The sequence below is a fragment of the Pelodiscus sinensis genome, chromosome 7, assembly GCF_049634645.1.
Source record: "Pelodiscus sinensis isolate JC-2024 chromosome 7, ASM4963464v1, whole genome shotgun sequence".
NCBI lineage: Eukaryota > Metazoa > Chordata > Testudines > Trionychidae > Pelodiscus > Pelodiscus sinensis.
In genome coordinates, this window is record NC_134717.1 from 62,931,611 (window position 1) to 62,957,397 (window position 25,787).

The following is a 25,787-nucleotide window of genomic DNA, read 5'->3' on the forward strand; positions in this document are numbered from 1 at the left end:
GGAATCAAGCAGGAAAGGAAAAAGCAATAAAAAATATAAAGTGCTATCACAAAGAATACTAAGGCTCCTTACAGGAACAATGGGGGGAGCTAGTAATTGGAGAACGCCTCTGTCTTGCTCTCTCCGGGCGGACAAAGTGCACTCGAAGATCAATGGGGATAGTAAAACCTTCAACCTGCAGACAGCCAAGGGGGAGAAAGCCTCACCTGCTCACCCACCTACCATGCAGACTCCGAGACAGAGAGAGCAGCATGCAAACAGCAGAGCTGGCTCCTCCCACTAAGACGGAAAAAGCTGGACCTACCCGAGTAGGCCACAGAGAGGTTAAGTTGTTTTCTTACCTTTGTTTTAACCCACAGACTCTTTTAGCAAATAGATGTGACTTGCAAGGGAACATCTTAAAAAGCAACTGCAACCTTGTGATATAGGAGGGAAATAAACAGCAGAGCCAAACAGCCTTTGGATTGGTGGGGGCAACCCAGTTGGGAAGCTAGGCAGAGGTGTTGAGATCCCACCTAAGAGTGTGTACAGGTGACCCCCACACTTACAACCTAATTGGTTCCTGGGGAACCGTCGTAAGTGGAACCCTTATTTCCCATAGGCGCAATGATATAAATGGAGGTTCCGTTCCTGGTCCGCTTTGCCTCCTGGGAGTTGTAGTCCCTAGCTGTGCTAGGTGGAAGCAGCATGGCACGAGCTGTTCCCAGAGCTGGCTGGGGCTGTGCCAGGAGGAAGAAAAGGACCCATGCTGAAGAGCTGGCCGAGCAGCCGTAGCCAGCTCCTGTAGCTGGCCTGGGGCAGGTGGGCTTGAGTGGCTGGGCCTGAGCAGGGCGATCATAAAGGCCGGGGGGGGGTGTGTGTGTCATAAGTTGGGCGGTCGTAAGTTGGGGGGTCACCTGGATATGCTGAACACTCCGTATCACAGCCTGGATAGCACACTCTGCACGCCTCCCAGCATGGCAGTGCAGCGGACGAGGCCCTGCTCACGTGAGGAAAGGTGCCTTGCATCTGAAAAGTGCATACCTGGAAGAGCGCTCTCGAGTACATTTCCCCCCCCCCCATTTACACTCCATCTAACAGCCCAGAAGCCTTTCCCCACTGCAGGGGAGGGATCCGGCCAGGGAGAGACAGTGGGCAATAGTTCTGGTGGCTCCTTGCTCCTGAAGACTTTCCTCGCTGCACAGAACGACTCTGCCAACAGGTAGGCCGCAGGGAAAGACTCCGGCTGCTCCCCGAGGTAGGAAACGGCTCGAGCCTTTCCCTGCCCAAATGAAAGACTCCAGCAGTGGGGAAATGGCTCTGGCGGGAGGAGGCAGCAGAGAATGGCATCAGCAGCTCCCCGCTGTGGGCGCCTTTCCCTGCTGCCCTGCTCTGTGGCCCCCACAGTTAGCAATGTGGGCAGATTGGAACCTGGACCCAACCACGTTGCCACTGGTTTCACACATCAAAACAGGCATAAAAAATTCCTGTGGTTTGCCCAGCATGAATATGGGACAAAACTATTACCGCTATTCTTGGGGGAATTCGGTTCCACTACTCAGAATAGGAACCTCACCGATTTTTCCTCCCTGCAGAAAATCGATTCAGCCAGGGAGGTGCTCACATGACACCTTCCGCCCTGCAGGAGCTGCTGTGGTGCCGGAAGAGCAGGCAGACAGCTCGGGCTCCTTACTCAAGTAAAGAAAGGGCTCTCTCAGATCTTCTAATACACCCTAAATGCAGCTGAAGTCCTTATAGGCACTAAGTATTCTTCATTACTGAATCTTTGCTTCTCCCATTTTTCATAGAATCATAGAATACTAGGACTGGAAGGGATCTTGAGAGGTCAAGTCCAGTCCCCTGCCCCCATGGCAGGACCAAATACTGTCTAGACTATCCCTGATAGACATTTATCTAACCTACTCTTAAATATCTCCAGAGATGGGGATTCCACAACCTCCCTGGGCAATTTATTCCAGTGTTTAACTACCCTGACAGTTAGGTACTTTTTCCTAATGTCCAAACTAAACCTCCCTTGCTGCAGTTTAAGCCCATCGCTTCTTGTTCTATCCTCAGAGGCCAAGATGAACAAGTTTTTTGTATTAGGAAATCCCAAGGAACCCCCATAAGCACAAATAATCTAATAACTCACATGGATTTGGCTTGGTGAGGTGAAGTTGACTAATGCACAGGAATACACACAATATGTCTTTAACTATTTTGGGATTTTAGCTTGGAGGGGAGGAAAAAAAAATCAAGTCAAGTATCCACCTCAAAAAATATTAGCTGAACTCTCCTCTAGTAATTATTTTGGAACATAATGTGTACATAACTGTTGAAGTGCAGTGTAATTCATCAAACATAAACCTGCTATACCACAGCAAGGTTTGTCCTAATACAGTTATACCACTTGTATGTGCCTTCCCCTAGGAAGCAGAAAAATTCAGTTTCTCTAGCAGATGGTTTTTTGAACATAACTATTGGGAACCTGGAGGATAACTTGGAAGTGTTTTTTGTTTATCCACACCTGGCGAGTTCTTAAGGGCAGTCTGAAACATTTTATTTTTGCTGCAACTTCTCTAAGACTCTACTTTGATGATGTGCACATAAAATCAGTTTTCCACTCAATCCTGAACACTAGAAAGTCAGTCATAGTCTCATTGATTTTCATTTACTAATATTAAAATTCAAAACAAGTGAAACTGAGGCATGGGAAAACACATTTCACACATGATTTGCAACTGCATCTATAGGTTTTATATTTTATGAAATAAAATGACACTTTAATTGTGGCATGGTGCAGTAAGTCCAGAGACCCCCTGCTGGAGACCCCATGGCCATGCATCATACTACCCCAGAACAGAGCAGTGAGTAGTCCTCCAGGCAGCCTAGAGGCATGGCAGAGGAGCAGCCAAGAGAGGCTACTGGATCAACCAACAAAGGAGCCAGCAAAAGCAAGCAGCATAGCAGAGTCTACTGTTGCTGTGTGGAGCTCAATGGAGGACTGAATGCCTGGCTGGATGGACAGACTAACAGCAGGACTTTGGACAGCTCACTGCAGAGAGCTCAGGAGACCGAACTGAACCCAGCAAAGGCTGCCAAAGACCAGGTGGCCTGGGGGTCTGGACACAAGAGCAGCAGGACCATCAAAAGGTCCATGCAGGCAGGCTTCAGCCTGAACACAGAACCTTGCCACACCAAACGAGGGTATTGAGATGGGCCCAGCTGGTCTGGTTCCAAACTAAGCCAAGAGCGGACTGCTCCAAAGCACAGCAGCTGAGGGTACCGAGATGGACCCAGGCAGGGTATCTGAAGGCAGTACCTCTGGGAAAAAGCTTAAGAGATAAGACACTATACCAGGGTGATAATAAAAACTTGAGACTGTATATCCCAGAAAGGGGGGAGGAGAGGAGAGGAGAACAGAGAGCTGAATCGCTGAAGATCTGCTGAGAAAACCATTGGGGTGGGGAGCAACACCTTTGCCACACACCCACCCCCTGGAACAAAAACAGGCTCACACCCAACTAAGCAGAGGGGGCTGCCCAAGAGCGGTGGTGCTTCTCAATTGGATATTGTAGGCATATTTGACCACAGGAAGGAAGCACGCATGAGAGGCGGATCTCAACCTCGTTACAGTAATATTCTGGTATTTGTCAGATTCTAATAAGATAACACTGCTCAAGTCTGTCTTCATGTAATTTGCAGAAATATACTTTTATCTATCCTAGAACAGTTTTGAATAAATTTTCATTGTAATAACATTTAATAACGTAAGATTGTAATAACATAACATGTTAAGCATGTGTTAAATTCTAGCCATTCCCAATAAAGACTCTTGTTCATTAATCTCAGCCATTATGTACAAGATCTCTCTCAGTGCACCACTATATTCAATTAATATAGAGAATAGAGTAATTTCACTCCTGCTGTTAAGTAGAATCATAATACAAATACAGAGTCAGTAATGATATCTGTACAATAGGTATATACACACCAGGAAATGGGGCAGAAAGAAACAGACTCTCTGTACGGTAGAGAGTGGAAGGTAAGAGATTTTGGGCTTAACTTCCTCCAGCTGCATTTGGTACAAGGATTCTGAAAAGACCAACAGAGGATACTGAACACAGATCTCATTAACGGAGATGCTGGGCCAGAAAGGCAAATTTCACAGGTTCACTAAAGTAGCTGGGTTCTTGCTTATTTAGGCATATGTACAGTAGATTAAGTATCAGCACCTTGAATTTCATCTAGTCGCTTAATGTCAACTTCTGCCATGTGCAGATATATAGATTCTCAGGCCAGAAGGGATAATTGTGATCATCTACAGGGCTGGCCCTACCATGAGGCAAACTGAGGCAGCCGCCTCAGGTGCCAGACTGTGGGGGGGGAGAGGGGCGCCACTAGGACCTAGAATGTAGAAGACTGTCTGCTGCTGGAGCAGATGTATTCTCTCTGCTCTAGATGCACAGAGAAGTTCTGAACAAAGCATTTTAAGTTGTTAGTTCTCCTTTATTAGGGTAGGTAGCAGAGCAGTACCACGAGAGGAGTAGAACAGGAAGAAGGCAGAACTGAGACCTTTCAAAGTTTTGGTCCAAGAGAGAGGACATAGGGGCGTCTTTTGAGCTCCCCGCCTTAGGTGCCAAAATGTTGTGGGCCGGCCCTGATCATCTAGTCAGATTTCCTGTATAACAGAGGCTCTGGAAAATAATTCCTAGAACAGGCCTTTTTAGGGAAAAAAAATCCAATACTGATTTTAAAATTGTTAGTGACGGAGAATCCACCAGATCCCTGGGTAAATTGTTCTAACAGTTAACACTCTTAGGGTATGTCTACACAAAATGGCTCTGTCGATGGAGCCATGTAGATGAGCTTTGTAGACATAGCAAAATGAAGCGGCGATTTAAATAATTGCCGCTTCATTTACATCAAAATGGCTGCCGCGCTGTGCCGATCAGCTGTTTGGTGGCACAGCGTGGTAGTCTGGATGCCCGGCGGTTGACATCAAAAGCCTTTGTCGACCGCCCCGTTATGCCTCGTGGGATGAGGTTTACCGGGGTGGTCGACAAAGGCTTTTGATGTCTACCGCTGAGCATCCAGACTACCACGCTGTGCCGCCAAACAGCTAATCGGCACAGCGCGGCAGCCATTTTGATGTAAATGAAGCGGCGATTATTTAAATCGCCGCTTCATTTTGCTATGTCTACAAAGCTCATCTACATGGCTCCATCGATGGAGCCATGTAGTGTAGACATACTCTTACTGCTTAAAAGTGATGAAGCACCAAGATCATCACCCCTTTTTCCTCTCCTCTGATCTTGCCACACAACCAGGTTCTTCAGACAGGCTGGCACCTTCTGCAAGGAGGTGAACGTGCCCAGTAGGCACTCATACCAAGTACACTGGGGTTTGGCAGCCGTTTTGGACAGCAGAAGCATGTGGATGAACTAAGTGAGACTGATATAAAAAAGAAAAAACATCTGGCCTGCCAAAGACAGCATGAGGTGTTTCATGGATATCTGGTAGTCTAGGAAGATCAGTCAAGGATGACTTTAAGAATACAAGCAAATGGGAAGAAGATGGGAACTTGCTTTGGAATCAGGGAATAGGAACAGACCATGCAATTCCTCAATACAATGCTGCTTCCCCTTTAGCACTATTCTGAGTCAGGTCCAAACAGAACTTTATCCAAGTTCCTTCTCTGACCAGTAGCTGATACAACAGAGAAACTGCTTTTTAGGGCAGAGGCAAGGATATAGAACCAAATGTCTCAGAGGTACTGAGAGATGACACGATCCTCCATGGACTACACTATTACAGCCCACAGACAGGACCACTTACGAATCTGGCTTATCATCATTTGTGTGCTATCCAAATCTGTGCTTTCATATCTGGACAGTTGGTTTCCTTGATAAACTAAAATCAGCAAGTTACAGAACAGGTTGCAAAAGGAAAATAAATATGTCCCTATTTCCCTCACACAATAGCTGTCTGGTTGATTAATTTAGAAGTGTTAAAAACACCCAGCCCTACCATGGAAAGGTATACTTTCTCAGTTAAAGTGAGAAGTGAGGTTCTGAGTTAAAGCTGGTGGTCAAGCCACAGGAAGTAAATCTGCATTTCTTGTATAATCCAAATGTATTTGATGGATTCTGTACAACAGAGAAGACAGTGAGAATTAACAGAAAAAAAGAATCACTGCAGTAGTGAACCTACCAATATTTTGCGGTCATAAGATTCACCCAAAGAAGCAGGCTTACTCAGTTAATAATGCTTGGAAAGTATACATAGACTTCTGGGTGAGAACTCCACCTCAAACTCCATTCCTTATACTGAATACACCTTTCCGTCCATTCTGCTGCAATCTTATAGTGAGCTCCCATGAAGCACGTCTCACCATACATTTGAATTGGTTTTTGAGAAACAAGTTATTTATAACCGACCAGTCAGCCTACTCATTGCTAGCCAGCCAAGCAAAAAGTAATTATGCGTGTGACAATGACAATATTAAAACCCTATGTAATGGGATAGCTTCCAACCAATTTCACTGCAGGTTAAGTAAACCGTGAACTGAACTTTTACATATAAACCTATACTTAAAAAAAAAAATCATTGTTAAACCATAAAAAAGTTGGTTGGAAAACAGATGGCAGACTTCTACATAGTTATCGTTGGTGGCATTTGCACCATTATGCTTTCAGAAATCAAGGCACCACCAATGAGAGCCTGAGCTTGCCAATTTATGTCTAAAATATTGTGTTCCAACCCAATAATGTATTCGAGAAGGGGTTACATGACATATGCCATGCACTGTGCACAAACACAGGAAGAAGGTGGTAACAGGGGAGTGGTTTTGGGGGCAGAGCTTAACCGAGTCACAAAGCTGAGCTGAATGACTTCTGGTTCCTGTGAGCTGCAGTAATTCCAATGCTGCCCAGAAGAAGACTGAAAGGATTAGGGGAAGTGGGGTTAGAACGGAAGCACACCTTTTGAGCATGCTAATGAGGAAGATGAAGGCGTGGCTGGTGAAGCACTTCTCTGCCCAAAACATTTCCCACCCCGTTTTTTTTTTATGCTGGAACGACTGCCTTTTCTGGAAGTTGGAGGATGCTGGGCAAGGTCGACAGTGTCACAAGGAAGAGGACATGGATGCCATTCACTTCTACACTGGCACAGAAATCTCCTAGTACCTTTCATTCTCCTCCTCCCTCCCCGCAACCTTGAGGCCGAACATACCCTCGTGGCCGAATGGGAGATTTTCTATATGGACCTGAGCCTCTCAGAAACCTCTGATGCCACCATATGAGCCGGCATATCTAAAACATCATACAACAGAGGTAAGACAATGAACAGTTTCTGCTCCGCAGTTGCATTTTTTCTTTGTCTGAGTAAAGGAAGCACCCACTCCCAAATAGTAAACTTGTGCTAGGTTGACAGTTCAGTACCTGTCCATGGAGATGCTCAAAGTACCAGAGAAGTTGACTTTCCCTCCTTAAAATTCCATATTTTCAGAGCCTGTTACACTGCAAGGTCTGACGAGCCTTAGAATTTCTCACTTTTTCACCTTTTGTATCCACCGCCAGTGGTTTGGGAAATGAGCTCCTGCCAATTCCATCCGATGACGAAGGATTTTCACGTCCACTTTAGGGAACATGGAAAACGATGCATGTTGCTTAAATCCATCTTACTTTCAGGGTGCTTGAAAATCTGATTAGCAATGACCAAAAATCCTGGGTCCCTATATCCAGAATAAAAACCTAATTGACTTGCTAGAAGGTAATGGATTTTTCTCAAATCCCCCCCAAAATTGTTTGATTGGGTGAGAAGGTGACTAACACCTAGAGCTGGCTATGCAAAGTAAGCAAGTGAGGTGGCTGGATACTGCCAGGTCTCCATAACCTGTGCTTGTAGGTGTCACAAAAGGGTGTTGATTTGCTTCCAATGGACCTCGTTTTCCAGAAGGTTGCTGACTCCAAGACCCCATGGTACGCATCCCACATGCTGGAATATGCAGAGGCCATCTAGAAGGAGAGGTCTTATTTTTCTTTCAAGCACAGCTTTTGGGAGAAGATTTCTCTTTCAAAGAAAAAGGAACTATGAACCCTTCTGGCCCGCATAGGAGCAATAAAATGCCTTAGGTTGAAAAACAAAACCAAACCTTAGCCTACAAAGGCATCAGGTGCACCTCAAGTCCCTAGAAGAAGATTGAAGGGCTCTGTTTTGAAAAGCTTGAAGAAAGGAAGCTACTTTGATGACCTTGCTTAGACTTGGGTCTGAATTTCTCTCTAAACAGGAAGTTAAGTCACAATTGGCCTTGAAAAAGAATAGTGGAAATCTACAGAAGTCAAAGAGGTTTGTAAGGTTGGTCAATCTGTGTGAAATTTTACAATGCACTCTATAAGAACAACAAAAGTCTGATGCACAATATGCAGTGCTGTGCTTCAAAAGGGAGGTTTGTTTTAAAACTTGAGTTGTGAGATTTTGTTCACAATGTGTCAGTTTCAGGAGCCCAGTAGATTCTGATTTTCCATCTATTTTAGTGATGCAGTCTCATGATGGAGGGTTTTAAGAAGCATACAACCCTTCACTTACTTGCATCATTTTCACTTTGCAGTTGTGGGGTTGTTTTATTTCACAGCTACATTCCTTAAGCTGTTGAAAGCTGGAACTGAATTAGTCTCAAGAACAGAGATAGAAAATGTCGGTGCTTTCAAGATTACTGTGATCCCACATTCGCACTGATCATCACTCCCTGAATGGCAAATTCAGAGGATGGGCAACATCACTGCAGATTTGATACACTGATGCAAAAACATCTGTCTAGTCCCTGTCTCCCTACCTCTCTCTTACACACACACACACACACACACACACACACACACACACACACACACACACACACACTTTATAGAGACTAAATGTCCACACTGCCAGAGGATTTATTTCTTCTTCTGTTCTGGCATATATTTGTTTCTCTATTTCCTAATCCACTGATCATATTTTTTAGGATAGTCAGATATAAAATGCCAGCTTTTCAGTGTTGGAAACTTAATACTCCAGAACAGAAAATGGCTTAGATTAAATATTTGAAGTGTGATAATCAAGCCTCGATATAAAATGATCAGTGATCTTCTGATTTTAGGAGTCCTCTCTATCAGAGGTATTTTTACTTGTGATAAATTAACAGAAGTCATACATTTCTACTATATAAGAATCTAAGCCAAGAACAAAACATAGCAAACAGACAATATTTGCCCTTGATTTTCAAAAAATCTACAAAAGTACCCTGAGATTAGTTTGTTCACTCTAATCGATCAAGTAAACTGTTACATGTGTGGCTAACCCAAATACCTACTAACACAGACACTACCACGCATTCGCTTGCCGTTTCAACCTTCAACTGGACTAATTTGGAAAAACCTGAAAATTGAGATGCTGTAATTTAACATGCGCTCAACATGTGTGCTCAGCAGCAACTGAAATGAAATATCTCAAATATTATCAAATGTTACATCATTAAATATAAATTAGACGGAAACAGTGGAAAGCTAAAAATTGACTAGGAGTTCAGATGCTCTAAATGGCTAATATGTCCATTTTTCACCTGAAGCCCTCTCCAATGCAGTTTTGCTATTAAGCAAAACCCAAAGAAAGGTAATCAATTCCAACTAAAAAGCACTTATCCCGGAATGACTGTGCGTAAGGCACTTCAAACCCCTGGCTGGCTGCCAAAACCCAGACAACAGCTATCAATGTTTCTGACTATCACAGGAGCACAAGGGGCCATGCATAATTGACTAGAAGATGGGCTAAAACTGTGCCCAATCAGTGTGTGATCAAAAACGCGTGGAATATTCAGCGCCACTTGATTACATGGAGGCACGTCCTTTCACTCTCCTCATGAAATCTCTTCAAGGTCCAGAGTACTGTAATAAGATCATTACTGTCAAGCGGTACGAATCGCAGGCAATGAGTCTTGGGATAGGAAGTCATACTTCACAAGCTCCTCTGGTCTTTTTTTTTTTTTGTATTTTACTGCGTGTTGAGGCAGCAAGGCGACGAGGTGACAGATAATGATCATATCACTGTGTGGCAACTAGAAAGGCACTTTTAAGAAACAGCAGAGAGAAATCAGCTTAAGAGAAACTCAAACAATTTTTCTTTGCTTTTTTTCTTAAAAATTAAATAGAATTAAACTGTGTGCTGTATTCTCTTTTCATGAACTCTGATATAATGTCAGCGAATTTAATCATTTGATGGATTTTCATATTATGGCAAAGCCTATTACCTCACGCACAAATGGCCAATGTTCTTTATTTCTCACTTACAAAGAAGCCTTTATTAATTTTTTTTTTGGAGTGGGGGTAAATGGCAGGGCCTGCTGAAGTTTTCTTTTTACCTACTTTTATGGAGATACACCGTGCATTTAATGCCTGGTGTCTATTATAAGCAATCCAGATCTAGGAAAGAACAGGATGCAGCGGTGGAAAAGGAAGACAAGTAGATTAATGAACAGATTACCAAGCAAACATGCAGCAGGGAAGCCAAACCCACATACAGCTATGGGATGAAAGGTAGACTGCACATAGATAGAAAGAGTACCGTGGGTTGCATTTGACAACCAATTTAAGAGAAGTCGTTGATTAAAACTTAGAACAACAATGTAGTTTTGAAGTGACTGAACGACCGTGAGTTTGACATCAACAACAGTGATGTGGATTTTTTTTTACAAGGTTGTCTTGTGACTGTCTCCCTGTAATGACAACATCAATAGTACAAGAGCTTCAAAACTGGAATTGCTCTTGGGCTGCATTTCTCAAATGGGGAGGCTGGTCTGCCTAAAGCAGCACCTATTGCTTCCCAGAGAGGCACAAGTCAGAACAAGGAGCATTTGGGGGGAAAAGACCCCCCCAAACAAGCACAAAATATTATTTTTCCTGTTCGTTTTTACTTTAGGTAGAGAACACAGAACTTTCTCGAACAGTGAGCATGGAGAAATCCATTGTTTTCCTACCTCCTGAGCTCACCTTTTAAAAACACAATTAACTATAGCTATATAATAAATCCCACACCTCATTCAGGACATTGGATTCTACCCTATCACAAAGCTTATTTATTAATGTGACACAATTACAGAAATGAATCCTACTCAGGCTCTCCCCTTCTTAGGGCAAGAGGCGCTCAGCATCTGCACCTTCTAAAATGTGTCAAACTCCCCCAAAATCACAGCGTTTGTTCTAGGCATTCTCAGTGTATTGGAACCACACAGTAATACATGCATAGGGATATAATGTACAGTCATCCTGCTCCGTGCACCATGCTGAATGTGACACTTGTGGCCCATAAAAGGCTGGTGCATCAGCCTTAGCACACCCACATTTATCATACCCTAGACTCTCCACAAACTGATTCACACAACCAGATGGGGGAGAGGAACACTGAATGGATGCAGAAAATTGAAGTGCTCAAATAATTATTCGGGTGGAAGCATCAGAATGACAAAAATGGGGGAATAAAAAAAGAGATATCAATGGGAAAGGGAAGAAACTCTACTTGTCTGACCAAGGGAAAGAGATTTTGATTTTGAAGGCCCAATAAATCTGAGTAAATTGCCCAAACCTCTATCTTCAGTTGATACTACTAGAATCATATGTGGACCAAGCAAATGTAAGACCGAAGTTAGGAACATACTGGTAACTGGTCTCTCCAGAATGCCTCTTCAAAAAATCAACAACATGAGTTTCAGATGAACTCTAGAGGGGGCAAGAGACTAGTCTGCATCAATATTTATTCTTGATTAATAACTTATTTGGATACAGACTCATCTTCCTCAATTTAGGATCTGATTTGCCTTAAAAAAGAAATCATATACCAACTCAATGGAAAGAAGAGTGGAAAAGGACAGTCAACTCCTTGGATCTGAAGGCTACAACTGAATTTTGAAGCCAAGGAGGGAGAGATGCTCAAAGCAACCCCAGTCAGAAACACCCTATTGGAAGGAAACCTGGCTGGAACTGCTGAAACCTGAAGAAGACATCGACCTACTGGGGAAACCAAGTCACACTCCAAAGACTGTAAATGCCCTCAGGATGGTACTAAACTAGATATTGGAGCTGAGGGCCCTGCCAATACTGAGAACATATTTGCTACACAGATTTTTGAATGTGATCTCCTTGAAAACATCTTCATGGTCACCACCCTAGAATCTAGGTAACTCCTCTGTAAAAGGGAGGCCTGCTCACAAGACATATTTGGAATGATTTTAAACATAAATGATAGAACTACTGAAGTGTTCCGGTATCACATTCAATTACTGTCTCAGATGGATCTATAGATGTTTGATCATATGTTGTTTTGATACTGAGCACACTAAGTTTTTTTCAAAAGGACCACCTTCAGGTAATGCTCTCGCCAGCTCCTAGCCCAAAAGAGTGCTGCTCACAAAAGCATCAAACACACATGAACTTTAGAGTAGGGATATACTTATTTATTAAGCTCTATATTATTATTATCATCATCATCTTACTATATAGTTTAGAAACATGCATCTGACTGTGAGTCCATTTATTTAACTCCTCCTCCTAAGTGGTAAGAGCTAGGACCACCAAATTTGGAATGCATCTTATCATAACTTAAAGCAAGGCCAGGGATTGGTTGTGCCACGACAATGGGATGTACCTGGAATTTGATGGTTTCTCATGAAATGAAAAGGGAGGGATCTGGTAGGAGGAAGTTCTGCTGTAGAATGACCACAGAGGGGCAGCAAGGGGTCAGAGATGGGAACTGGGAGAGCTATAACCCCACTTGACCAGGAGGGGGCAGGTATGGAGAAAGGGAAAGCTATCGACTATATATTTCAGAGAGTGAGTTTGTGTCTGTCTGTCCCCCACCACAGTTCTCACCTGGCCTCAAGCTGCTGTGGTAAGAGAGGACTGGGGTTGTTTTCTCTCCCCAGGGCAGCCTGCTACTGAACTTACTAGCCCAATTCCAAACAGTGATTTAAATGAAGAAAAACAAAACTTCTAGGACCCAAGCAAGGTCAGGTAAGTCTGAAAAATATAGAGAAGGTCATCATTATTAAATAATTCTGAGTATAATTTTTGTAGAATCAAAAGACCACGCTGCTGGTTTAGTTACTTTTACATTCAACAGGACTTCTCCATAGTCTGTTAGGTAGGAAATTACCTTCTCCTGAATGGGTCTCAGCAGACAAAATAATAAACAAGAATAGAATTTGCGGGATTTTTGGGGGGGCTAAGATGAAGATTTACTTATTCGCATGCTGGTCACTTTTCTTCCATTGTTCAGATTCTGTTATCTTATGTGCCTCCTATTAAAGGAATCTTTTGAACATACTATAAAATATGTGCTTTATAAATCCAGTTTATAATTTAATTTTTTTTACCTTTCCCACCTAATTCTATAGGATTTCTATATAACGGTATCAAACTGGTCTCTGGTGTCCAGAAGGACAAAACAGGGCACATTGGCAACATACTGTCCATCTTCCTGAAAAAAGGCAAGAAATCAAATACAAAGACTGCAAGTGCTTTTCATGGATTTTGAACAAATGTGTTGCATCATACTAAGTAAGCAACTATCTAAGAGAATATAAAGGTAATAAATCACTATCTAGCCAGCCATCCCTGGAGAACAAAATAAATACTTAAAATTTAAAAAAATCTCTGTTACAGAGTCACAGAAATGCAGAGCTGGAAGAGACCTTGAGAAATCCAGAAACCCCCATGCTAAGATAGGACTTAGACAATTCCTGACAAGAGTTTGTCCAACTTTTTTTTAAAAACATCCACTGATGGGGATTCTACAACCTCCCTTCGAATCCTAGCCCAGAATTAAAAACCCTTAGTTAAGATTCTCAATATATCTACCCTAAATTAAGCTCATTACTTCTTGTCCTACTTTCTGTGGAGATGAAGAACAATTGAACCCCATCATCTTTAGAATACTCCTAAGAATCTTCAAATATATCTATCACCCAAAAATATTAACCTTTTTTCAGAAATGCACCACATCGGTGATTTATATAATTTATGATCCATTCTAACCCCAGATCTTTCAGAGCTGTACTACCACCTAGCCAGTTAATTTCCCATTTTGGAGTTGTGAATTTGATTTTTTTTCCTTCCAAAGTATAGTACTTTGCACTTGTCTTTACAGAAGTTCATCTTGCTGATTTCAGACTAGTTCTCCAAGTTATCAAGATCCTTTTGAATTCTAACCCTGTCCTCCAAAGTGCTTGCAAGCCCTCCCCCAATTTGGTGTCATCCACAAACTTGATAAGCATCCATCATTCCAGTCATAAATGAAAACATTGACTAGTATTGGACCCAGGACAGAATTCTATGGGACCATTCCCAGTGTGACAGCAAGCCATTAGTGTGACAGCAAGCCATTTCAATGACTTTACGTACACTTCTTACCAGTTCTGTACTCACCTTATAGCTCTTCCCTAGTTTGCTCACGAAAATGACATGTGGCACTGTGTCAAAAGCCTTAGGGCTCATCTATGCTAGCAGCCCACAACTGGTGCAGCTGCTCCAATACAGATGCACTGTAGTAGCGTGTCTGATGAAGATGATCTATGCCGGGATGGCTGAACTTACCGACCCGCCGAGCCTCATACAATAATCTTCAGAAGTTTGAGGGCTGGGTTGCACTTGCCAAGGCTTGAGCATCAGCCCTGTGGTGTGTATTTTTCGGGGCTCACATCATTAGCCCTGCTCCTGCTGAAGCCCAGATCCAAAGCAGGTGCCTCCTCCAGGGCTGAAGCCCCTAACCCCCTATCTTGTAGCAGAACTGAAGCCCCAAACTGCCTCTGCCCCAGTCTGGTAGGTTGAGGATGGGGTGTGTGCGGTCAGGTTTGCAAGGCTCATTTGAACTGTAGAAGCCACGGTTTGGACACTCCTGCTCTCTGCTTCCAGTGGCACAATTACTCCACAACTATGAAAGGCAGAAGCTTTGTTGGGGAGAGCCTTTCCTGCCAAAACAACGCCAGCGTGGACAGTGCTTAGCTTACTGTAACTGGCATTGCTTTGGAGGTAGGTTTTTCACATCCCTGAGCAACGTAAGTTATAGCGACACGAGTGGTAGCACAGACCTGCCCTTACTACTGCCAAGATACATGAGGACTGTGGCTTTCCTCCCCACCTAGACTCTGTGAAAAGAGGAAATCAGGTTTGTTGAGCATGATCTGTTCTTGACAAATCCAGGCCAGCTTTTCTTTCTAACCCTGTTTTCCTCTAGGTGCTTACAAACTGATTGTTTAATAAAGTTGTAATTGTAACTCACTGGGATACCGCTTACAATGAATCATTAAACCAATTAGGCAAATGTATAAATCGGAAGTATAAATGTATACATTGGAAAAACACATCCATTACTGACACTAAAACAAAGCTTTTTAACACATACCACTCTGTAGGAACGAACAAATTCTGACGTGCTAGACTCCAATGCTTTCAGATGAAACTAGTGTCACTTCTAAATAGTTCTCATGAAATGCACCTACTGAGAATAATAGAGCAAAAAAAAGTTATAATTGCTCATCTTTCACCTTCGGGAGGCTGCAACTCACAAGACAAAAACTAAGCAAACTACTTTATTCTTGTCAGCATCTAATACAGTAAAACATTAGTGCCTAGATACCACTGTGATTGGTGCATGTCTGATAAAAAGATAGTCCAAGCACACACTGATGCCCAGCTCAGATGGCTATCATGCTTCACATTACACATTTATATGTTCATTTAATACAATTCACATTTAATAAAGAGGGAAGCTCCATAAAGCCAAACTATAGATTACACAACAGATGCAGTTAATGTATATATATAGCATGACTCAAAGAGCAAGGTTCTAGTCAGCTGGCATCTGCCCACAAAAGAGGCTACTGTGTGACATCAGAGGCAAGTCTGTATTAAGTAGACTGCAGCGTATGCTCAGTTCCCAGCAATGTTAGCAGCTTGCAATCTGCACTGACTACCTGTGTGGTTCTGTGTAGATGAAGGCATTCATTTTTGACCTCCGAAAACCTAATTAATCTGAGAGCTGCGTACGTTGAAGGCTGCTTCTTTCCCATGCCCCACTGCCCAGCTAGTTTACACAAGGATAAAACAGAGGAAGTTGTTGGCAGGACACCACCTCAACTTTGCAGCTAGATCCCTTCTTAGTCAAAGATCAGTTCATTTGCAGCTCATACTGGAAGATCCATCTATACAAAGAATGGATGTGCTGCAAAATTCTAGATGTATCCGGATTATAAAAGTGATGAACAGCATAAGTTCCATGTTATACAATTTGTCACTTTTTAAGTTACTGCAGAGGCTGCATGAAATGCTGGAATGTGAAAACAGTATTCAATCAGCCCTTCCTTTTTGTGGATAGAAAAGTTTATGTTGTGACCCCAGTCCAGTCACAAGTAATCTTATTCTCCAGAAGGGGAGCAGATTTTATTTATTATCGTTAGTTTAATTGCACAATTTTAGTTAGCCATGGCTGTACACTGAAACACTGCATCTTCTCCATCTCTGCTGGAAGTTCAGGGTACAGACAGAGGTTTACCTGGAACAAGATCCATAATTACCATGAACATACAGACCATGTGTTCTTTTCCTACCTAAGAAACTGGCAAGGAATACTGTGATTGCCAAGAGAAGGCAGGAAAAGATGCATTATGGGAAATACACTGATCCCTCTTCAATAGTAAACTAAAAGTATATTTTCAATTCCCATTTGAAATGCTTTCTCCTTTCTCTTCCCCAGACTTGCATATTGTGAATACGCAGTGTCAAATTATTTCCCGATCAAGGCTACTTGCCTTTGACTGATGGAATAGTTTTAAGTGTACTGTAGTGCCCGATGTCACGCAGATGCACAAGGTGTCATTTATCTACAAAGAGTATTTTTATGTCAGTTTTTACTCAGCAAGAAAGTTTTTACTGCTCAAAACATAGTATCACAGCTGCCCTTGGGAACCTACCCCATTCAGAATGGATCAGGTGACGTACACCAAACTGTTGCATAGATCCTAACGTGTCAACGGGATACTGGGAACGCTTTTCTCAGACAGACAAGTGATTTTTTTTTTTATTCTGCATCTTTTGGAGCTATCCAGGAATGAAAGCATTTGCAATCACCACCAATTCATCCTGGGACTCGCCCTTCCCAGAAGCTCTTTTCTGCCGACCGCCACTGTAACACTTTTCCCTCCAACCAGGGAGGCGGAACATGCAGCCTCTTCTGAATCTGAAGTTAACTTTTAAAGACCAGAAAGAACCTTTCAACTGATATGGTCCACAATGAAGTAGGTTAAAACAATAGATGAGCTTCACCTCCCTTGTCTTTCACTCCTCAGCATCAACATTACGGCCTTTCAGCAGCAAAGCTTTCATGTCAGATAGGCTCTGACAACTAAGACTGAAGGTTTCCCAACGAGTGACCTTTGCCCCTTGGTTAAAAGTGAATCTCTGCAGATTCAGTCTAGATTTTATTAATTTCTGCCCTCCTGTTTCACAGGTGTGCAGTGGTAGTCCAGTGGCTGCTTCGTAGAAGACATAACACTGCAGTCATTGATGAGCACATGAATTATAGCTAGCACTGAACCCCAAATAGTTGGAGAACTTTGGAGACAGTTGCGGTACTCTTAAAGCTACATGCACATTCAATATCATAGATTACAATTATAGTCAAATGCTGTTTATGCTGCCTAAATGTCTATGCAGACACCCTTTGCTTAAACCCTTTGCTACTAACAATTTCTTTTTCAAATGCATACAGAAAACCCCATTTTTCATCTCATAAGACATCATACGTTCTGCACAACTGCAGAGCAAAATCTCTGGCCCAGAAAAGAATGATAAATGTTCTTAGACAACCTGTTTGACAATGAAACAAACCCCGTGAAATCTGTATAGTATAGGGTAAAACACACAAAAGACCAGATTTCATGGGGCGGAGGCTAGATTTCATGGTCCATGACACTTTTTTCATAGCTGTGAATTTGATAGGGCCCTAGGGCTGGGGATATTCATGCCAAGGGCAAAGTTATATGGTGCCATTTTAAGTTAGAGATGCACAATTTAGTGAAATGCATAATGGTAGAAGTGTAACAGGTTCTTCTCTGGTGTGGCTCCCTCTGATGGCAAGTTTCTGATAGGGCCTGTAGTCTCCTTGAAGGAAGGGTTGGATGACCACGTTGGTACCACAGAAGTCCAAGTGGCCTCATGCTACACACTCAGACAGTATTATCAGCATGGACATCATCTGTAAGGGACTCATCAAAGCAGATCTCTCTCTGGTATCCATTATCTCACCCCGTACCACCAGTTTAGATTTATGGTCACCAGAGTTGCACTTCTCTCCTGCCAGATTCTTTACCCATTTGAGAGCTAGACAGGGCTCCCTTCTGAACACTGAGGATAATCTGGGCTGTTGGGAGAAGCAATCATCTTTTCTATTTGTTCCTCCTCAGCTTCCTTACTTGTAAAAGGAAGCCTGGGAGGAGCAAGACGCCAGAGCGGATAAGGAGACTGCTCCAGTAACCAACATTTCCTCATCTTCCCCAAGTGAAGCTGTGATGCCTTTTCTACCTTCCCTGGCTGCCGATCTCAGGTAGTTCCTGGATCTAGTGAAATGGGTTGCGGACTCTCTTAGCTCTCTTTCCATGGAGCTGCAGTATCTCACTGTAAGCTTTTGGACATTCTGCAAATATCACCTTCTATGTAAGAGGTTCTGCCCATAAACGAGCCCCTTCTACAGGCTACCAAAGCAATCTGGCAACACCTAGAAAAGGTACCACCATTGTTTAAAAGAGCTGAAAAAACCAGCAGACAAAGGTTCCTTGATCAGCAAAGACCTGGAGTTCAGAGATGCATTCGCACAAGTTCCTCTTGCGTGTCAGTGGGGAGGTGTCAGCCCATGCCTCAGCTGCCACTGCTGTGCTGTTACTCCACAATGCTGCCTGCTGACACCACCGCACCATTCTTTACTCTGCCACTGGTCACTCCATTGTGGCGCCATTGTCACAGGCCTCCTTGGGAAGAGGCCACGCCACCAGGCACAGTATTTGTCTTCACCCACTCCCTTGCGCACCCCTAAACTATGCTTAGTTAGTGCAGTCCCAGGAATACCAAGTACAGATCTGTGGCCCTTTACTCACCCAACGGTAACACTACTTGATTACCCCAGAACCCAATTTGCAATCCAGTATCAGTGATTGTTTGTAAAGCCCTGTGTGGGTATCGTACCCACATCTGATACAGCGTTTCCCAAACTGGGGGTCCCGACTCAAAAAGGAATTGCCAGGGGGAAGGAGGAGGGTGTTGCAAAGTTCTTTTAGAGGAACTATGGTACTGACACAAGGCCCATCCATTTACAAAAATAAGAGACTTTTTCAGCAATGTCTCTGCATCTGCTCCTCCTATCCAGTGAATTTAAAATGACTGATATTTAACTACTAGCTGGAGTTACCGGCATTGCTCAGGAAACCGGAGGAACAAAATGTAGAAAAACTGTAGTCCATTATCTTTTTTTTTTTGAATGGTAGAAAAGTTGCACTGATTTCTATAGGGATTAAAATATAGGTCTGCGTCATCCCCGAGTGACCCCGGGTGGAGGAGAGGTTACACGTGGAAGGGGCACCCGGGGCTGCAGGGTGCCGCAGGGGGCAGGGCAGGTACCCAAGCTGTTGTGTGTGGGGGGATCGGGGAGGAAAGAGGGTTGCTTATGTAACCTCGCTGGTAGGAGGGGATGAGTCCTGGATGGCACTGGGGGCTGCAGGCGGTGGGCACAGGACCGAGGGTGGGCAAGGAGGCCCCTGCAGTGCAGCATGGCGGGTTACTTTTTGATTTTTACAGCTTGAGCTCGGGCCTGATCGGGTCCAAAAGTACCTTAAAATCTTCTCCTGGATGAAAGGTTCTCCCATGCAAAGTTTGGTTGCGGTAGCTTTTATAGTGTCCACGTTATTAGCGCACAAACTTACAAACATTCTCCTTTATATATTAGATATGGAAACAGTCTCTCTCAACTGGTAGGAAATGACTACAAGACATAACTTTTTATTGTCTGGAAAACGATGATTTACTTATACAAATCACAGCAATAGTCCAGATGGGGCCAATCTGGAAGACCTTTACATTTTAAACGTTAATAATGGCCCTCAACTTTAAGCACTGTTACTTTCAGCAACATCATCCAGACATGAACTTGACCTTTAAGAGATCGGAGCCCAAAGGTTAGAGCGTCTTTCCCTAGTGAGCCGTTTTCCCCTTGAATAGCAACAGGTCAAGCTTTTCTTTCTTGTGAAAAGGGACTTTTTTGTGCTGAAGAGATTTCTGAGCCGGACATCATTTCGTCCCCTGACAATGGTACCAGTCACATTTTGCTGGGGGGGCAGAGGGCTCCTCCCCACTACGAAGGAATCAGAATACCGCTCTTTCCTCTCCACTGTTAACCAAAGATCTTTAGATTCTGCATTTGGAATTTTAACCCTTCAGTGTCAGAAACTGGGGTTTTCTGAGGCTAGCTGCTAGTGGAGGAGAATGAGCTCGAATAGTCAATCATTAATTACCACTGCACTGAATTGTGAAGAGACACCAGGTGGGTGACACATCTGTTACTCGACCAATTTCTATTCTCCCTTCCTCTGTGAACCATTTTGGTTTGAGTATGTGTGTGGGGAAAAGGGGGGGGGATAAGTGTTGAAATACATGGTTTAATACATACTGCAAAGACAAAAACTGAGGTTCTTACCAGTTGACTGGGGTTAGAGTTAGGTTATGAGGGGGCTTCATGTCACAGTACCAAATAAAAGCTCTAAAGGAGTATATAAAGGACATCACTCTTTGCTTGGGAAACAGAAGCTGTGAAGAGGGAGGATCAATGAACACCAAGGGTGAATTTGTGGAGGAAATATACTGAAATTGAAGTTCTAATTACTGATTAATAGCCAATCCCCCCCACACATTTCCTTTAATATATCCCCACTGTTGGCGATTAACAGAACCAAACATATCCCAAGAGGAGGCAATTTCTAACACACTTATGTATAAGTTGGATGTCATCAAAATTTGCAGGCAACAAGTCCAAGTATCTTAGGTCAGTTCCCCATTGAGGGTTTTAAGTGCATCTCTATGAAGGTGGGGGAAGACTAAGCAAAAGCCACCCTTTAGAATACTGGATAGGAAAAATGTCTAGATAAATACTGGGAAAAATCAGACCTTTGCTGAGGCTATTGAATCTGGGAAGATATTCAGACCTGAAGAGGATACATTCTGAAGCTAGCAGAAATGTGCATGATGCATCAACTGACTCTGAGGCACAATAAAATGGGGACCACTGTTGATGATTGAGTAGGTTGTTCCAAATCAACAAAGTTGTCCAACAGGACAGTTCTACAAGGATAAGCAAAATGAGACTTCATTTACCAGTCAATAGTTCAAGAGGACTACTCTTCCTCCTTTTTCATCTACTTCTGACAGGCAAAGGGGCTGAGCAAAGGAGTATCACAGATTATTTTACATTTATATGTAGTCTGGCTTGCCTTTCAACATGCGGAAGATCCACAGAGTGCCATGAGGGTAAGTGTTTGGATGAAGGGTAGAGAGGACTACCTCTGACTCACAAGGAGGGTGTTTAACCAAAAATACCGAACCCCACCCCCCCCAAAAAAAACACCGGGGAAAAATTCTGTTGGGGGGGGGGGGGGAAGGAGGGGAGACCAAAGATGTTGGGGGGGGGGGGGGGGGAGAGGAGAAAGGACCTCGAGAGTTATTAAGCAAAAATAAATAAATAAAATAAAAACCAGCATTAACACAGCATGGCCCCTTTAAGTGCATGCAGAGTCAGAACAAGGATAAGACGAGGGAGAGGTTGAGCACTAAGACCCAGGGAAGGCATTGCTTCCCCTTGCTTCAGGTCTTTAGGCTTTTTGCAGGTGGCCATGTTGTTTTCTTGGTTGAGCCAGAAGGCAGCTTCCCTGTGGAACCAGAGGATCGGGGGGGGGGGCGGGGGGAGGGGGGCTGGGCCAAGTTGCTGAGTGTATCATAGGGTTGCCCAGGTGTCTGGTATTTTCACCTCCTAGCAGGGAAAAAAAACTCCAGAAAAAACTTGACATTTTAGGTGTCTGGTGTTTTCCGAATTTTTTTTTTTACCGGACAGGAGGCGAAAATACCAGACTGTCTGGGTCAACCGCGGACACCTGGCAGCCCTACGTGCAAATAATGCATCAAGTGGAGCAGAAAAAGAACAAGTAAAAAATGAAAATTTAAAATGAAATTTGGCTTTCCACTGCCATAAACAAGGGGAAATCCAACAGTAAAGATGATACAACTTGGCAAAAAAGCAGCACAAGTTGTTATGGACAAAGTCCAGGTTTTCAACAATGAATTCACATTTGCAGTTATGGAAATAAGTATAATCCAGAGGTGACAGAAATTAAAATGGAAAACACAAATGACTGTGGTATTTCACATGTCCCTGCCCAGGTATATACTACTATCCTAACTCTACTGGAATGTCTCCACAGATGCCTGAAACTGTCGTCCCTTTTCTGGAACTTGCCCCCTCGTTCTTTGATATTGATTCAATTTTACCCTTTAACAGTTTTCTTCACACTCTTCTTCCACTCTTGCCCTTTTGACACTCCAGTTCTATGCTTTCCCACTACCCTAGTTTTTTTTTTTCCTGGTGCGCAATCAGCTGAATTGTAAAATGTTTCTATTCTTTTCTACAGTGGTAAGTATATTTTTATATCATATCTAGCATGCGTGCATTTTCTCTCTCTCTTCATGTATATGTATATATACAGAGAAAGATGCATTGGAAATGTTAAGATAAACTAAGGGAACATCATAGCTCATCTGGCTTTTTCCATCTAGTTCTTACAAACAATAGCAGGCATCAAAAGCATTGATCTCTGGCTCTGGCACATGGGGTATACTCAATGATCATGGATAATATAGGATTTAAGCTGTGCATATTGGATATGTTTACATTTTAATACAATACACTTGCTACTGTATACATGTCAACTTACTTTTGGCCTTATAAAAACTTACTTTTGGCCTCATCTGTGCTACCCAGAATGCCAGACACATGTGCACATGACTATCTAACAGGTTGGGTACATTTCTAAAAACCAAACACCATTTGATGAAACAAGATTTTAAGATCACAGAAATTTGTCTCTTATGATGTCTCTTTTGCTATTCAGCTTTTCATGAAAAGGTTGGATTGCTGGATTTCTCTTTACATGTGTTTCTGTTCACCTTTAAAGATACAAATCTAGCAATCAAGTTAAAGTCGTATCCAACAATGGAGATTCAAGACAGCACTTGGAAGTTTTCAGAAGTTTTCAGGACAATGGAAAACCGTTAGTAATCTAGATTTCCTCACAGCATAGAAAGCTTACCTTCAGCAGCACCTGAGACCCCATCAGCTTTAAAATTGCTAGTGCTTTTCTTCCTACGATGTTTCTTTCTGTTGGCATGAGGGGAGGGAGGAGGATCCAGCTTGGGACTTGTAGTACTGGATATACTTGGACTTGAACACACAGAATCTCCCAAACCAGTATCTGCAATTTGACACAAAGCAGACAAAAAGTGAAAAACAGTATGAACAATGTGTCATTTTAAAGAAATGCTTGAAAAATCCTGTCAAAATAAGAATGCTGAAAGAGATTAAAGTTCTGTACTGCCTAGTAGTTATTTATATTAGGGCATATTCAGATTCTTTTCAATTTATCCAAAGATGACAGGAAAAGTCAATACCTTTTGCAAAAAGTTTTCACTACAGGTTGAACCTCTCTAATCCGGCACACTCTGGTCCAGCAACACCTGCGGTCTGGAATGATTTTAGTTAGTTGGATTATCCTCTTCCGGGCATGGCCAAGTTTCCTGAGGTCCCATAAATTTTGTTTAGGGCCTGACTCTCAGTATTCTGTTAGTTAGCTGTATTTTATCCCTAAATGCCTTCTAACATTCCAGTAAGTAATGGAAGTGTTGGTAATGCTGCTAGACAATACTGATTTCCCATGGTCTGGTAAATTCTCTGGTTCGCCATGGTCAAGTCCTGGGGGTGCCAGACTGGAAAGGTTAACCTGTAGCAAACTGGTGAAGGACTGATCCAACTCTCACTAAATCCATGGGAAAATGCAGGACAATGTAGCACTTTAAAGACTAACAAGATAGTTTATTAGATGATGAGCTTTCGTGGGCCAGACCCACTTCCTCAGATCAAATAGTGGAAGAAAATAGTCACAACCATATATACCAAAGGATACAATTAAAAAAAATGAACACATATGAAAAGGACAAATCACATTTCAGAACAGGAGGGGGATGCAGGGGAGGGGGAAGGAAGGAAGGTAAGTGTCTGTGAATTGATGATATCAGAGGTGGGGAGAGTGGGATGTCTGTGAGCTAATGGTATTAGAGGTGATAATTGGGGAAGCTATCTTGGTAATGGGTAAGATAGTTTGAGTGTTTGTTCATTCCTTCCCGGAGAGTGTCGAATTTTAACATGAATGACAGTTCAGAGGATTCCCTTTCAAGTGCAGATGTAAAAGGTCTTTGCAGCAGAATGCAGGTGGTTAAGTCATTGAGAGAGTGTCCTTTCTGGTTAAAATGGCAAGAAACTGTTTTTGTGGGCATTAATCCTTTGGCGAAGTGTCTGAGATGTTTGTCCAATGTACATAGACGGACACTTTCGGCACATGATAGCATAAATTATATTTCTGGATGCGCAGGAATATGTGTTCTTGATCTTATAACTCACTTGGTTAGGTACAATAATGGTATCAGCAGAATGAATATGTGGACAAAGCTGGCAACGGGGTTTGTTGCAAGGGAAGGTACCAGGGTTGGTATTAGTGTGGTATGTCCTGTGGTGGTTGGTAAGAATCATCTTGAGGTTAGGTGGTTGTCTATAAGAGACTATCGGTCTGTCTCCCAGAGCCTCTTGGAGTATGGTATCCTGTTCAAAGAAAAAACAGTTTCTTGCCATTTCATTAGATGCAGGGGGGCAAGGTGATATCTTTTATTGGACCAAATTTTGTCAAAACAGAAATCAATACAATAAAATGTTTTGTCTGTCCTATCCCAGGACAACACATTTACAATACAAACAGACATCAAGTCCTCCCTTTTGTATTCAGCCAATCCAAGGTAAGATTACTAAAACATAGCAGCTATGCCATCTCTCATACCTTCCTGAGTACATTCCTATTCCTGCAGGTCTATTCTGTAGCCCATACTTAGGTTCTGAGGGGTAATGATGTGAAACAGAATGATTCATCTAAAATGTCCTATTATTCTTAACACACATGTGCTGTTGGTGGCTTATTTTGTAGCATACAAAGCTCTGCAGGCCCAGTTTCCCGACAGGAGTTGGCAAATATAGAGAAAGGGGAAAGTCCCTCCAATTTGCTAGTTTTACAAGTCAGTGCAAACATGGCAACAATATCATGTAAATATTACATCATCATGACCACACATTTTATTCATTAGAAAACCCCAATTAGCACAACACTGATTCAAGCCAAAAAAGCACTAGAATCTCACTAGTCACAAATGGTAGGAATCTGTAACACTACACCCAGCTTTGCCCTACCGTCAAAGTGATGCCATTTTGGATTTTTAACTGACGTGACACTTGCATAGGCAACCTGTATTTTGGTATTTCTTAACTTCTGAATAATTGCTTTGTAGCTTTAATCTTCTTTTAACCTATTTTTATAATGGAATATATAAATATGCCAGCAGAAGAAATACTCCTTTACGGTAATATCCTAGCAA

At 42.7% G+C, this 25,787-nt stretch overlaps 1 protein-coding gene across 12 annotated transcripts in view; it reads right to left on the minus strand.

Annotated features, from left to right (window-relative positions):
* Positions 1-25,787, minus strand: part of AGAP1 (ArfGAP with GTPase domain, ankyrin repeat and PH domain 1) — a 489,058-nt gene that overhangs the window by 102,083 nt on the left and 361,188 nt on the right. For all 12 annotated transcript variants that reach the window (XM_075934057.1, XM_075934053.1, XM_075934056.1 and 9 more), the window contains one exon: positions 23,405-23,566. In XM_075934057.1, the coding sequence (XP_075790172.1) occupies positions 23,405-23,566 (162 nt within the window). The remainder of the gene's footprint in view (positions 1-23,404; positions 23,567-25,787) is intronic.